Here is a 15726-nt window from a genome sequence, read left to right on the forward strand (position 1 = left end):
GTATGATATGTCATACATGTACAATCTGCAGTAATTCTGAGGACTGCCATGACAGTTTGATACCATATTCTTATAGTCTACATATATATTTCTTTTTTACTAATAAAAGTGCACTTTTTTCATATTTCCTTTTTCTCTGTGACTTATTTGAGGATTACCCATGCTTGTGTGGACTATTGTTTATCTTTTGGGACTTGTCATTTAACACTGGAAAAAGTCCAGCACCAGGGTTACATCTCATTGCATAATTTCAAAAATCTGAATCCCGACTGGAACATTCCCCCCTTTTTTTTTTTTTGCAAAAAATAAATAAATTACAATTTAAATGTTATATTTTTTACTCAGAGATGCAGCAACCCTTGTGAATGGGATGACCTTCCTATCACATTCAGTAATCTATTTTACATGAACTGGAGGAAGTCACGGCTGAGGAATGATGGTTGGAGATGGAGTGCAAAGATATTCAGGTAAGGGTGCAAGAGGCTACTGGCAGAACGAGATTCAGAATGAGAAGGCAGTCTGTGTTTCTCCACAGCATCAGAGCAAGTTTCAGGATGAGGAGGTAAGCAGCATCCCTCCTCATCAGCAGAGTGAGTGCCAGGAAGAGAAAGTGGTTAGCCTCTTTCCCTAGTGGCAGATTGGGCTACAAGAGATAGCAGCCTCTCTTCCCAGCAGCAAAAAGAGTTGCAGGGAAAGGGTACAGGAGACATCTCTCCCAGCAGCAGGAAGAGCTCCGGGGAGAGGTCCAAGCAGCAGAAGGAACTCCAGGGAGAGGAGGTAGTCCATCTCCCTTCCCAATAGCAGCACAGCAAGGTTCAGGAAGAGGGTACAGACATCATAGCTTCCCTTGCAACAGATTGAGCTCCAAGGAGAGCAGGTAGATGGCCTCTCTCCCCAGTTACAGAGCAATATTTAGGAAGAGGGTGCAGGTGGCATCCCTCCCCCAGAGGCAGAGTGAGCCTTAGGAAGAGAAGGTAGTCGGCCTCTCTCCCCAGGGACAGATTGACCACCAGGGAGAGGAGGATGTTGACCATCCTACCCAGTAGCAGAACAAGATTCAGGGAGAGGGTGCAAGCCGCATCTCTCCCACACTGCAGACTTAGGTCCAGCGTGAGGAGTTAGTCGTCTTCTCTCCCAAGTGGCAGTCCATGCTCCTGGGAGAGAAGGTTCTCAGTCTCTCTGCTCAGCAGCAAAAAGAGCCCCAAGAAATCGAAGGTAGTTGGCCTATCTCCCGAGCAGCAGAGCGACATTCTGGGAGAGGGTGCAAGACAGACATGCAGATTCAGATGCTCCGCAAAAGCGTTGTGAGGCTTCTGATTTGTTCCTGGATTACTGATTTTATCCCCTAAAATAAATAGGGAAATACATTTATTTTATGATATCTCTGACAGAGTTGCAGTGGATTGCATACCTTGAACGCATGCTCCTTTTAATGGATAATATTAAAAATAATAATAATACAGTAAACAAAAAATATCATAAACATTTTATACCTTCACTTCATGCTTTCACACAATCTCACTAACTGAATTCTATTGAAGAGTGCTGGTTTATATGTTACTATAAAGTTGGACTAACTTGCCTTAATTGATATATGAATGGGATTGGCAGTAACACATTGCAGTTTAATTATCTCACCATATCCATTTCTTTCAGCTCATATGACAAGGGGTCATTGTCTAGGTCTGTCGCTTCAATTCTTGGACCAATGGCAGAATTCACTTTAAGATCCTGAAATAGAATTACAATTACAATTTTATCATAATATTTTTACATTGAAAGAAAGACTAGTTGTGCCTCACCATGACCTTATGGTGCAAGGACATTTCTAGAAAACAGCCATAGGTACAGTATACTTTATTGACCTGGGGTAAAGCAAATCCTCTTCTTGAGGTACCAGATTACTGCTACTGCTCTGCTGCTCATTGGATTGCAGATGTGATTAAGCCCTCGACAGCCAATGGGTATGGGATTGCTGTACCCCTTTGTAACCACAACCATCTCAGATAGTCCATGAGGGAAGGACACTAGATCCTCCCCCTTAATATTAAAATTAGGGCTTTAAATAGCCCCCACCAATTGGCCATGGATTGGAACAGGGGTCTAAGCAGTGAGCTGTAAACTCCCAATTATTTAGTTTAAATAAAACAGTTGGAGGTACAGAGGGAGCTATGGTTCCCCCCTGTTATGTAACAGGTCCCATCCCCATGAGATACCTAGTCACTAGTTTTAAACATACAGTAGATACGCTTCCAACTGCTGCATGGCATGTAGGAACATAGGGAGATTTTAAACCTCCATTATAGTACTATGAGGGTCTTATTGATCCACATAGGGTTTTTATTTATTTATTTTACTTTTTTAATGTGGCAGCAAGCTAGCAAGCTCTGACCTTCCACCACACGCTTAAAACTCGCACTGCCGATGGTTTTTAACTAGTGCTAATGCTGCCAGCAGGGATATTGTGCTTCAAATTATCATTCACTTTCCAAAAAGCCAGATGAATTTGGTTCCAAATTTAAAGTAAACCAGTGCTTAGTGAATTCAATACTGGGCATAGGAGTCAGATGCGTAAGCACTGATTTTAATCCAGACACCAAATGCATCCTGGTGATCAGTGCATATTCGCTCTGGCTGGCTGAATTCCAACTGTATTTGCCTTTAGTAAATAAGAGAAATGCCATTGCAGTCAAAGTTTGCCCATTGGTCAATTTGGTCATTTTCACGTATTTTTTTGTCCTTCCAGGAAAGACTGAACGAATAGTATCCCTGGTGCCAGATCAACTTCAATACGCTGAAATGGTTAAGGTGACTAGAGTGTGCCTTTAATAAATACTTTTTCAAGATTGAATTCACAGGTGCAATAACTGTGATGAGATTGGGCCAGGAACACCACCTCAATCAATAATGACCTGTTAGTGAAAAACTGTTAATGTTGTATTCTAGGAGTGCTGAATGAACAGAGTAGAAAATATAAAAGCCACATAGAAGCCGAGCATATACTGATCAGCCAAAACAGTAAAACCACCTACCTAATATCATGTAGGTCCACCTTGTGCTACCAAAACAACTCTGATGCATCAAGGCATAGACTCCACAAGACCTCTAAATGTGTCTTGTGGTATCTGGTACCAAGTTATTAGCAACAGATACATTATGTCCTGCCAGTTGAGAGCTGGGGCCTCTGTGGATCAGATTTCATGTTCCAGCACATCCCACGTATGCTCAATTGGATTGAGGTCTGGGGAAAGTCGAGGCCAAGGCAACACCTTGCATTCTTTGTCATGTTCCTCAAACCAGGGCCAGACTGGGAAAAATATTCGGCCGGGCATTTTCTAATCAGAGAGGTCAACTAGTAGGAGATGGAGTCAGAGTGGAGGCATGTTGTGTTATCACCAATGACAAGCACGTCACCCCAAAGTGAGCATGTTAGCGCTATGCTCTTCCAAGGCAGCCCATGTGCAGAGCCCTACTAAAGAGTTATTGTATGGGAAAAATGCCTTGTGTAATGCAGAGTGTTGTGTTTGCTAGTGACTTGTCTCTGGTGTCTCCATAACTGGGATACCAGAGGACAAAAAGGCTAGGAGAGAGAACTGTGCATGCATTTGGTGACTAATTGTGGCATTGCATATGTAGAGTAAGCTCTTTGTGGTGTGGTGTTTTGTGTAAATAAGTTGGTTACAGTTGTATTGTGTGGCAAGGTGATGTAGTGTGTGTGTCTTTCGGCTATAGAGAGTAAGAGGAGGATATGTGTTGTAGTGTGCGTATAGGGAGATGTAGCAAGTGTATACATAGTGCCTGTAGTGTAGGGGCTGCAGATAGTGAGTGAATGTGTGTTTGTGTAGGGGATCTACTGTGTACATTCCCGTTGAAGGTGCTTTCGGCAGTGGAAAGGGGTCATCATGGGCCCTCTGACCGCTGTGTCGCCGCGCAGCCCCACATGCAGTAAACTGAGATGCACTGTGTGTTCTGACACCTTTCTATCATGGCCGGCATTAACTTTTTAAGCAATTTGAGCTACAGTAGCACTTCTGCGTAATCGAACCACCAGGGCTAGCCTAAGCTCCCCACGTGCATCATTGAGCTTTCGACACTCATGACCCTGACTCTGGTACACCAGTTGACCTTCCTTGCACCACGTTTGGTAGGTTCTAACCACTGCATACTGGGAACACCCTACAAGACATTTTGGAGATGCTTTGACCCAGTCGTCTAGCCATCACTATTTGACCTTTGTCAAAGTCACTCAGATCTTTTCACTTGCCCATTTTCCCTGCTTCAAACACATTAAGTTCAAGAACTAACTGTTCACTTACTGCCTCATATATCCCACCCCTTGACCTGTGCCATTGTAACAATATAATAATGTTATTAATTTCACCTGTCAGTGGTTTTAATATTGTGGGTGAACAGTGTATAATCATACATATGTGTTTACATGCAGGCTGTATTTGTTAGTGTCATAGTAGTTAGTAGTTATAACCTCGCTTCAGAGGCAGTTCCTAATTTGTTAATAGTATCTCTAATCCAATTAATGTTTGAAAATGTTTTTGTTAAAAGTGATTATTGATTGAGGAGCTTTAAAGACACATGCATTCATTTCGACATATTCATGTAATTACATTTTTGTAAATAACTCTTAAAGGATCACTATCGGGTCAGGAACACAAACATGTATTCCTGACCCTATAGTGAAAACCCATCATTTAGGTGGCTTGCCCCCCCCCTCTCCCCCTCCCCCCGTTAGCCGCCTTAGAATGGGTTAAAACTCACCTTATTTTTAGCTCTCCACAGGTCTGCCCCGTTCCCTTGGTGACATCATCAAAATTGCTGGTTTTTAGCCAATCCAATGCTCTCCCATGACGCCGTTTTGGCCAATCAGCACCTCCTCATAGAAATGCATTGAATCAATGCATCTCTATGAGGAAAATTCAGCGTCCCCATGCAGAGCGTGGAGATGCTGTACCGCAGGGCTGACAAATATGCATATGCATTGGTGAGAGGTACTGGTGTGGGGGCATGCGAGTAATATAATGAGTATCAGTGATGATGGGCACAGCCACAAAAGGGGAATGTCATCCTGGTGTACATGTGTGCCAGTTTTGAGGCTGCCCAGCACAATGGACAACAAACAATATAATGATACACTACCGCTAAACTGTATGGGACTGTCCTGCATTCCAGACTATTTTTTTTATAATAATATTAATAATTGTATATACAGATCACATCCTAAATATCCCCACCGATTTGAGCATACCAATAAAATGTTCTATGAATGAATAGAATTTAGCACACTGCCTAAAGATACATAACTACCCTTATGTAATGTAAAATAATCAATAATATTATTACATGTACTTTTTTATGCCTTGAACACTTGTGTATGTGCAACCACAATTTCTCTGCCCAAAATCACCCAAAAGCAAGCGGCAATGACCCAAAACAATATCATCTAGGTGGAGAATTGGTATGGGGTGAGAGCAAAGGGGATGGGATTGAAGATAAATGTTACTCCAGTTAGCCAAAACATTATAGTAATACCTGGAGGACCAGTAATTGGCTTCCTACACAGAGGAGAGTACATTCAAAGAGTACATGTCTATTCACAAACTCACACATTTACCCCTCAATTTATTAGAGGACAGTATTAATCAATCGGGTAAATGGTACGCCAAATTGACATTTGCTAATGTTTGCATCTGTTCAGCTACACTGGCTTAGAGCAATCCAAACAAATTGAAATCCCCCCACAGAGAAACAAAGGAATAGTGACAGGGAATGATATTATTAACTAGATAGACTAACAAACTGACAAATGTTAATTGAAAACAGGAATACCAGAAATTTAGGGCAGTTGTAGGGCTGGCTAATCTCCATAATTATCATTGCTTTGTACCTCCCAACCTTTGCTGTAATTGTGAGCTTGTTTTGGCAAGGCCCCCTTCATCTACTGTTCCCTTCATACATGTTTTGTCAGAAATACATGTTTGTCTTGTTTTCCGTGGTACAGCGCTGCAGAGTACGTTGGCACTATATAAATAATTATAATTGTAACCTCTTCATGCCAAACTACCCGTTGCTACATTTAGCAAGTAGTAGCTGTTTAATTTCTACCAAATTCACACAAAGCGACAGGAAGTTACCAGCAGACAATACTAAAAAGCCAGCCGCTACTTTTACTTTTTCATCTCACTGTTGGTAACGTAGAGAATTGTCAGTTTACTTTGATGAACACAAAGCTGGTTTGGAATATCTAATATCTCTGCAACAGTGAGGACTTGACATGTGCACAGTCGTCCTTGTCGGCATATGCACAAAACCCCCCACCACATACTTAGTTATAATAATGACACTGACACCTGGGTTTTGGCAAAATTATATCACAGCTTTTATTTATTAATTAACATAGAATTATAAAGGTCATTGTCACACAACAGGCCCACGTTGGCCTGCACAGTTTACCACATTATTTTACAATTTAACCCCTTGACAATGACCCACCCCAACGTAACATCATAACATAATACACCAACATTGTAACACATTAGCTTAACCTGAAACATGACCATTGCCACCGAAGGGCATCAACCATTGCCACCAAGGGCACCATCCATTGCCACCAAAGGGCACCACCAGTGTAGGGGCATACCGAGACACCCCTACACACCCTGGTTCGGAGCTACCTACGAGCTCGAACCTACCAAACCAGTCCAAAGGCCTACCTATTAGCCCTGAACTCCAAACTGTCCCCCCTCTCACTCTTTTCTCCCCCCAACTTTACTCTCCATCCCCCGCCGCCGTGACCAAACGGGAAACACCTGAAAGCAAAGGGAGGGTGGGTGGGACAACGAACAGGTAAGTGTAACTTTGGATTAAAAGTGCCGTTAGACCTAACATGGCCGCTACTTATACCCCCCTAGTAACTCCTCCCCACTCCATGTCCTTAGACCAGCCCCCCAACTACTGACAACTAGCTGCCTGCCTCCTGGCAATGTCAAGGCCCATTCCCCTTAGCTGCGCTGCTCCATGGGCTTCATTACACCAGTAAAATGATTACATTTACGCTACTATCTGACACCACGAGTCAGTCTAGCAAATCTCATGGGTCTTTAAAAAGAAATACAAGCGTATTTCTATCTTGCTTATACTCGTTTTTTACTTGCACCAATAAATCAAGCTGATTATAAGACATGTAATTATTGAATTGAACACATATTGTAACTCACCTCAGGAACGGTAAAATTATAGCTTGAATGTGAGAACACTGGTGGATTATCGTTCACATTAACTACAATGATAACAAAAGTCATGACAAGAACCTAAAGGGTTAACAAAAAGAAAAAAAAAACCATAACAGTTACTTTAACATTTCTCAGGCCTCAAGTTAATATTTTGGGATAAACTTTTCAAATTATTTTTTAATATTTTTGGATGGATTACACTGATAAATAAATAAATAAATTGAGAATTAGATCAATGTTTCTGTATTTCCTACCCATCCACGATTAAGACACTGCATCACAAGAAATACCAGATCAGGGGTGCCTAATAGGTAAATCCCCAGTTGTTGAAATACTACAACTTCCATGATGCTTTGCATGCATCTAGACTGCCTTTCGAATGACAAAGCATCATGGAAACTGTAGTTTTAAAATATCTGGGGATCTTCCATTTGGGCACCCATTTCTTAGATCATCATCAGGGCCGGACTGGGAAAAAAATGCAGCCCGGGCATTTTTTGTTCACAGCGGCCCACTGAAAAGGGGGCGGGCCAGATAGGGTGTGTTTTGTCATCCCCAATGACAAGCACGCCCCATCTGAAACTGAACATGTTGGTTCATTGCTCTTCCAGGGCATGATAAAAGGGCCCTGTATTTGTTCTGCACAGTGCAAGCAAATCTAATAACATGCTTGCATTGTTTGCTTGAAACTTGTCTCAGGGGTTTCCATAATTGGGATACTCACTGTATCCCATTTATGGAGATACTATGTGTTTGCTTAAATGGAATCTAGTGTGTGCGTAGGGGATCCAGAGTGTGTATGTCGGAAATGTAGTGTGTGTGTGTAGGTGGTGCAGCATCTGTGTGTAGGGGATCTAGTGTGTGTTTGAAGGACTCAGGAGTGTGTATAGGAGATCTAGTGAGTGTGTGTGTGTATAGAGGATTCAGAGTGTATATAGAGATCTAGTGTGTGTATATCTGTAGATGATCCAGAGTTGGGTAGGAATCTAGTGTTTGTCTGGAATTTTATGTGTTTAGGAGTGCAGTATGTGTGTGAGGGGTTCTGTAGTATATATACATATATGTTTGGTGTGTAGTATTGTGTGTGTGTGTGTGTGAGTGGTGCAGCGTGTTTGGGGGCTGCTGTGTGTGTGAGGTGTGCTGTGTGTGTTAGGATGCTGTGTGAGGGTGATGTGTGTGTTAGGGTGCTGTGCGAGGGTGATGTGTGTGTGTGTTTTAGGGTGCTGTGTGAAGGTTCTGTGTGTCTGAGTGAGGGTTCTGTGTGTTGGGGCACTGTGTTAGGGCGCTGTGTGTTAGGGCGCTGTGTGTTAGGGCGCTGTGTGTTAGGGCGCTGTGTGTGTTAGCGTGCTATGTGTGTTAGCGTGCTATGTGTGTTAGGGTGATTTGTGAGGGTGCTGCGTGTTAGGGTGATGTGTTAGGGCACTGTGTGTGTTAGGGTGATGTGTGTTAAGGTGATGCATGAGGGTGATGTGTGTTAGGGTGCTGTATGAGGGTGATGTGTGTTAAGGTGATGTATGAGGGTGATGTGTGTTAGGGTGCTGTATGAGAGTGATGTGTGTTAGGGTGCTGTATGAGGGTGATGTGTGTTAAGGTGATGTATGAGGGTGATGTGTGTTAGGGTGCTGTATGAGAGTGATGTGTGTTAGGGTGCTGTATGAGGGTGATGTGTGTTAGGGTGCTGTGTTGGGGGAGGCATGACCGTTGTACAGTCGCCATATGGGCAGTCGGATTCCAGGAAAACCCCCCCACATACCTAATCCAATAACGCACTGACACGCAGGTATATGGGAAAATTTGTCCACAGATTTATTTAAACAATCCTAAATAATAACACTTTATTAATTACAATATTAATAACCATAATAATTTAACAAATAAACATGGGTCATTGCCCCCCATACTCCGCCCTCGCATCCGAATCCTTCTGTTGATATAAAAGGCAATGACCCCCATATAAATAACACATATATATATATATATAACATATATACCAACATATTCCAACTTAAAGTGCCAAACATAAATTAACCATGGCAGGGGTATACCCGGAAACCCCTGCCCCACCAGGTTCTGAGCCACCGACAGGACTCGGAACCTACCAACCACCAATGACCACAGTTTTACGTCTCCATGACGTTCATCCTAGGGAGCCTATTTCTTCTCCTTCAGCTCCCTATCCTGCTGCTGTGAAAAAACGGGATAACCCCAATCTGCAATCAAAAACTCAGGGAGGGTGGGCGGGACAAACTCAGCCAGGTAGGAAATTAAAAGTGAATGCTTTAAAATAGGTGAAAATTTTTTTATAAAATTCGTCTGTAGTGGCGCTTAGAAAGTGTACAGTAGTATAGAGCTGCTACCACCTAAAGTGCCGTCCTCTCACAGCTTGGCACTCACAGATACAATATGGAGGAATTACTGAGTATTTATACACGATAAACCCAGTGTAAGGTGGAGCGCTATAAAATGAATAAACTTACCCCCCCTGGGGTTTTCAGTATAGCCTAAGGGGGGAGAAAGGTACAATAGTGCAGACTATTAAGTGCAATTTGAGTGAAAAAACCAAACAGTGGTTCACTCACATGGGTCTGAGCCTAAATAGGACAGGCTCAGATCTCTCGAGCAGACGTGTCCTTAAGGAGACACGAACCCTTCAGATGCTGATTTTCTAAACTTTCTTTCTGTGGGGTATAATAAAAAACCGAGATCTGGTGCAGTATGTTTCGGGTACCAGTGTGTGCAGATAGATAAAATATAACTGCTCACCTTTCATAGAGCCTCAGACTTGGCTCTAAGTGTTTCAGCAAATGTGTCTATAAGGGGACACATACCCTTCTTTTGTTGGAGCGGGAACTGCAGAGTGTAGACTAAATCAGAAGCTCAGATGGACATATAATAAGTAATAACAATATATTTATTGATAAAAATACTTATGTGTATAACACTATAAAAACAATAAAAATATATGAGTATATATAGAAATAATGTCCAAACTTCTGAGGTGGTCCGAGACGCGTTTCGCCTGGTCGGCTTTCTCAATCGGTGTCTTGCTCTCTTGGTTCCCTGTCTTCTTTTAAGTGCTGTTTTCGAGTCCCATTGGTGGATGGTTTCGCGCCCTCCGGTTCCGGTTCAGCTGTGGTCCTGATTGCTTTACTTTCGTTCCGGTTTCGTCGACCGGAAATGACGTTGCGCTGGTTTCCGTCGACCGGAAGTGACGTATCGCTCATGTAAAGTCCCATTTCCTGATAAGTCCATTGTCGCCATTTTGATTACTGGCAGCGATCTAATAGGCAAGTGATACTCCCATAGGGATATAGTGCAGGAGAGATAAGGGCAACATAAAAACTAGTTAAGTCCAGGTCTCACACAGGTTAGATATATCCAAGTGTTTCAAATAATCTTAGAGATGCATTCTATTCTTAGGCGTACAGGTGCATATATGCTTATACATATCCTTTAGATTGTGATAGTTCTTCTGTATATATAGAGTGCATAGGGTATTCTAGATTCTATATATTTCAACAATGTTTCAAATGAAAGCCATAGTGGGTGAGTCATAAGAATAATAAAAAATATATAAAAATCTGACACCTTCATGCTTTTAGTGCAAATGGAAATTAAAAATACATATGTAGAAAGAAATCTCTACCATATGTAGAGGCAGTGATAAAAGTGCATAAAAAGCTTATAAGAAGTGGCAAAGTTCAAAGTCATTATTAAGACCATGAGGTGTCAGTGTGTTCAGATTAAAAATCCACCTCATTTCTAATTGCCCCAAACGTTTTATGAGGTCCTCCCCTCTCCAATTTGGTACCAGTTTATGTATACCCATAAATTTCATGTTATTTGGGTTTTTATCATGTCTTTCCAGGAAGTGTGCTGATAAACTGTGTTTTGCAAATCCATTTTTAATATTTCTAATGTGCTCTTGTATCCGTACGTTAAGATTGCGAATCGTACGTCCCACATAAAATAGGCCGCACGGGCATATAATTACATATATGACTTTTTTTGAGTAGCATGTAATTAGTTCTTTTATTTTAAAACTTTGTTTAGGGTTTTTGGGGTGATTAAAAGTCTGGATGTGTCTTTTTGTATTTTGTGTGTTCTTGCATGCACCGCAAGTGCCACATCCAAAAAAACCTTTTGATTTATTTAAAAAGTGATCATGCTCCTTAGTTCTTATATGGTTATGCACTAAAGTGCGATTTAAGCTGGGTACTCCTCTATATACTATAGTGGGTTTCTCGGGGAGGATAGAGTTTAGTGTATCATCGTTTTTTAGGATGGGCCAGTGTTTGTTCAGGATTCTCTTAAATTGTTTGCTTTTGCAATTGAAATCACAGACAAACACTGGTTCGTTTTTAGCTTCCTTTTTCTCTTTATATCTGATTAGGGAGGATCTCTCTTCTACTTTAACTTTGTCATAAGCTGTGTTCAGCAAATCTTCTTGATATCCCTTTTCTTTAAAATTCTCTAGAATGATCTGTGCCTGTTCATGGAATATTGTGTCCTCCGTGCAGTTACGTCTTATTCTAAGTAACTGAGCTCTGGGGGCATTGACTAGCCACGGAGAATAGTGGCAGCTGGTGTCCTTTATATAGCTGTTAACGTCTACAGTCTTGAAGAAAGTCTTAGTCTTAATTGTTTGGTTCTCTACATAGATGCTAAGGTCTAAAAAGTTTACACATGATTTACTGTAGTTTGAGGTTAGTTTTATTCCCCACTCGTTGGAGTTAAGGTGTGTGAGGAAGATTTGTAGAGACTTTTCGTCTCCCCTCCATATAAAGAACAGATCATCTATGTACCTGCGATAGGTCACGAGGCTCGACTCCCATCTAGTGTCCCCATAAATGAACTCTTGTTCCCAATGGGACATAAAAAGGTTCGCATAGCTGGGAGCGAACCTCGTGCCCATCGCAGTCCCACATGTTTGGAGATAAAAGTTGTTACCATACCAAAAGTAGTTATTGTTGAGGATCCATGTGATCCCCTCAACTATAAAGTCTACCAGGTCAGGGTGAAAGCTGCGGGATTGTTCTAGAAATGTCCTGGTTGCCAAGCATCCTCTATCGTGTGGAATGATCGTGTACAATGAGGTTACATCTGATGTAACCAAATAAAAGTTGTCCTCCCATATTGTATTTTCAAGTATCTGTAATATGCTGATTGTGTCTTTGAGATAACTCGGGCATTCTCGTACTATCCGTTGGAGATGTTTATCTATGTATAGTGATAGTCTGCTAGAGATTGATCCAATTCCCGATATTATTGGTCTGCCTGGGGGATTGGTGGCATCTTTGTGTATTTTCGGGAGGAAGTAAAATACGGGCACTTTGGGGTGTGAGATATTCAAAAACTCATTTTCCTTTTTATTAAGTATATTTCTAGACTTCCCTTTTTCTATTAGTTGGTGGTAGCTATCTTTAATCTCATTTGTCGGGTCCTTCTTCAATATTTTATATGTGTGTGGGTCTTCTAAAATTCTCTCTGCTTCTTTATTATAATCAGTATGTTCCAATAGGACTATGCCCCCCCCCCCTTATCCGCTGGTTTTATCACGAGGGTATGGTCATTCTTAAAAGATTTCAATGCTGCCCTTTCTTGTATTGTCAGGTTATGTTCAAATCTATTAAGATTTTTAATTTTGTAGGTGTCTTTCATCACCATCTTTTCGAAAGTCACCATCTCTTCTGAGATGCATGACTTTGGAAAGAACTTGGATTGTTCTTTTAATTCTGTATGTGTGAATTCTGACTGTTCTCTTTCCTGTGTATTTGTTTCGCTTGAGTATTTATTAAAGAATTTTTTCAAACATAGTTTCCTCTTAAATTTGTTTAGGTCAATGTATATATTGAATTTGTCAATGTCTCTAGATGGGGCAAACTTAAGGCCTTTTTCTAGCAGTGTCCTTTGGGGTACTGTTAGGGCTCTTTGTGTTAAGTTAAAAATACCATTCTTTTTGGGTATTAGTGTCTTGTTTTTCTTTTTATATATACAGAAAAGAAAGAAAAACAAGACACTAATACCCAAAAAGAATGGTATTTTTAACTTAACACAAAGAGCCCTAACAGTACCCCAAAGGACAATGCTAGAAAAAGGCCTTAAGTTTGCCCCATCTAGAGACATTGACAAATTCAATATATACATTGACCTAAACAAATTTAAGAGGAAACTAAGTTTGAAAAAATTCTTTAATAAATACTCAAGCGAAACAAATACACAGGAAAGAGAACAGTCAGAATTCACACATACAGAATTAAAAGAACAATCCAAGTTCTTTCCAAAGTCATGCATCTCAGAAGAGATGGTGACTTTCGAAAAGATGGTGATGAAAGACACCTACAAAATTAAAAATCTTAATAGATTTGAACATAACCTGACAATACAAGAAAGGGCAGCATTGAAATCTTTTAAGAATGACCATACCCTCGTGATAAAACCAGCGGATAAGGGGGGGGGGCATAGTCCTATTGGAACATACTGATTATAATAAAGAAGCAGAGAGAATTTTAGAAGACCCACACACATATAAAATATTGAAGAAGGACCCGACAAATGAGATTAAAGATAGCTACCACCAACTAATAGAAAAAGGGAAGTCTAGAAATATACTTAATAAAAAGGAAAACGAGTTTTTGAATATCTCACACCCCAAAGTGCCCGTATTTTACTTCCTCCCGAAAATACACAAAGATGCCACCAATCCCCCAGGCAGACCAATAATATCGGGAATTGGATCAATCTCTAGCAGACTATCACTATACATAGATAAACATCTCCAACGGATAGTACGAGAATGCCCGAGTTATCTCAAAGACACAATCAGCATATTACAGATACTTGAAAATACAATATGGGAGGACAACTTTTATTTGGTTACATCAGATGTAACCTCATTGTACACGATCATTCCACACGATAGAGGATGCTTGGCAACCAGGACATTTCTAGAACAATCCCGCAGCTTTCACCCTGACCAGGTAGACTTTATAGTTGAGGGGATCACATGGATCCTCAACAATAACTACTTTTGGTATGGTAACAACTTTTATCTCCAAACATGTGGGACTGCGATGGGCACGAGGTTCGCTCCCAGCTATGCGAACCTTTTTATGTCCCATTGGGAACAAGAGTTCATTTATGGGGACACTAGATGGGAGTCGAGCCTCGTGACCTATCGCAGGTACATAGATGATCTGTTCTTTATATGGAGGGGAGACGAAAAGTCTCTACAAATCTTCCTCACACACCTTAACTCCAACGAGTGGGGAATAAAACTAACCTCAAACTACAGTAAATCATGTGTAAACTTTTTAGACCTTAGCATCTATGTAGAGAACCAAACAATTAAGACTAAGACTTTCTTCAAGACTGTAGACGTTAACAGCTATATAAAGGACACCAGCTGCCACTATTCTCCGTGGCTAGTCAATGCCCCCAGAGCTCAGTTACTTAGAATAAGACGTAACTGCACGGAGGACACAATATTCCATGAACAGGCACAGATCATTCTAGAGAATTTTAAAGAAAAGGGATATCAAGAAGATTTGCTGAACACAGCTTATGACAAAGTTAAAGTAGAAGAGAGATCCTCCCTAATCAGATATAAAGAGAAAAAGGAAGCTAAAAACGAACCAGTGTTTGTCTGTGATTTCAATTGCAAAAGCAAACAATTTAAGAGAATCCTGAACAAACACTGGCCCATCCTAAAAAACGATGATACACTAAACTCTATCCTCCCCGAGAAACCCACTATAGTATATAGAGGAGTACCCAGCTTAAATCGCACTTTAGTGCATAACCATATAAGAACTAAGGAGCATGATCACTTTTTAAATAAATCAAAAGGTTTTTTTGGATGTGGCACTTGCGGTGCATGCAAGAACACACAAAATACAAAAAGACACATCCAGACTTTTAATCACCCCAAAAACCCTAAACAAAGTTTTAAAATAAAAGAACTAATTACATGCTACTCAAAAAAAGTCATATATGTAATTATATGCCCGTGCGGCCTATTTTATGTGGGACGTACGATTCGCAATCTTAACGTACGGATACAAGAGCACATTAGAAATATTAAAAATGGATTTGCAAAACACAGTTTATCAGCACACTTCCTGGAAAGACATGATAAAAACCCAAATAACATGAAATTTATGGGTATACATAAACTGGTACCAAATTGGAGAGGGGAGGACCTCATAAAACGTTTGGGGCAATTAGAAATGAGGTGGATTTTTAATCTGAACACACTGACACCTCATGGTCTTAATAATGACTTTGAACTTTGCCACTTCTTATAAGCTTTTTATGCACTTTTATCACTGCCTCTACATATGGTAGAGATTTCTTTCTACATATGTATTTTTAATTTCCATTTGCACTAAAAGCATGAAGGTGTCAGATTTTTATATATTTTTTATTATTCTTATGACTCACCCACTATGGCTTTCATTTGAAACATTGTTGAAATATATAG

At 40.7% G+C, this 15726-nt stretch overlaps 1 protein-coding gene across 2 annotated transcripts in view; it reads right to left on the reverse strand.

Annotated features, from left to right (window-relative positions):
- Positions 1–15726, reverse strand: part of CDHR5 (cadherin related family member 5) — a 77319-nt gene that overhangs the window by 33751 nt on the left and 27842 nt on the right. For both annotated transcript variants that reach the window (XM_063438694.1, XM_063438693.1), the window contains exons 4-5: positions 7230–7322; positions 1639–1731 (exon numbers count right to left, since the gene is read on the reverse strand). In XM_063438694.1, the coding sequence (XP_063294764.1) occupies positions 1639–1731; positions 7230–7322 (186 nt within the window). The remainder of the gene's footprint in view (positions 1–1638; positions 1732–7229; positions 7323–15726) is intronic.

This window comes from Pelobates fuscus, chromosome 12, assembly GCF_036172605.1.
Source record: "Pelobates fuscus isolate aPelFus1 chromosome 12, aPelFus1.pri, whole genome shotgun sequence".
NCBI lineage: Eukaryota > Metazoa > Chordata > Amphibia > Anura > Pelobatidae > Pelobates > Pelobates fuscus.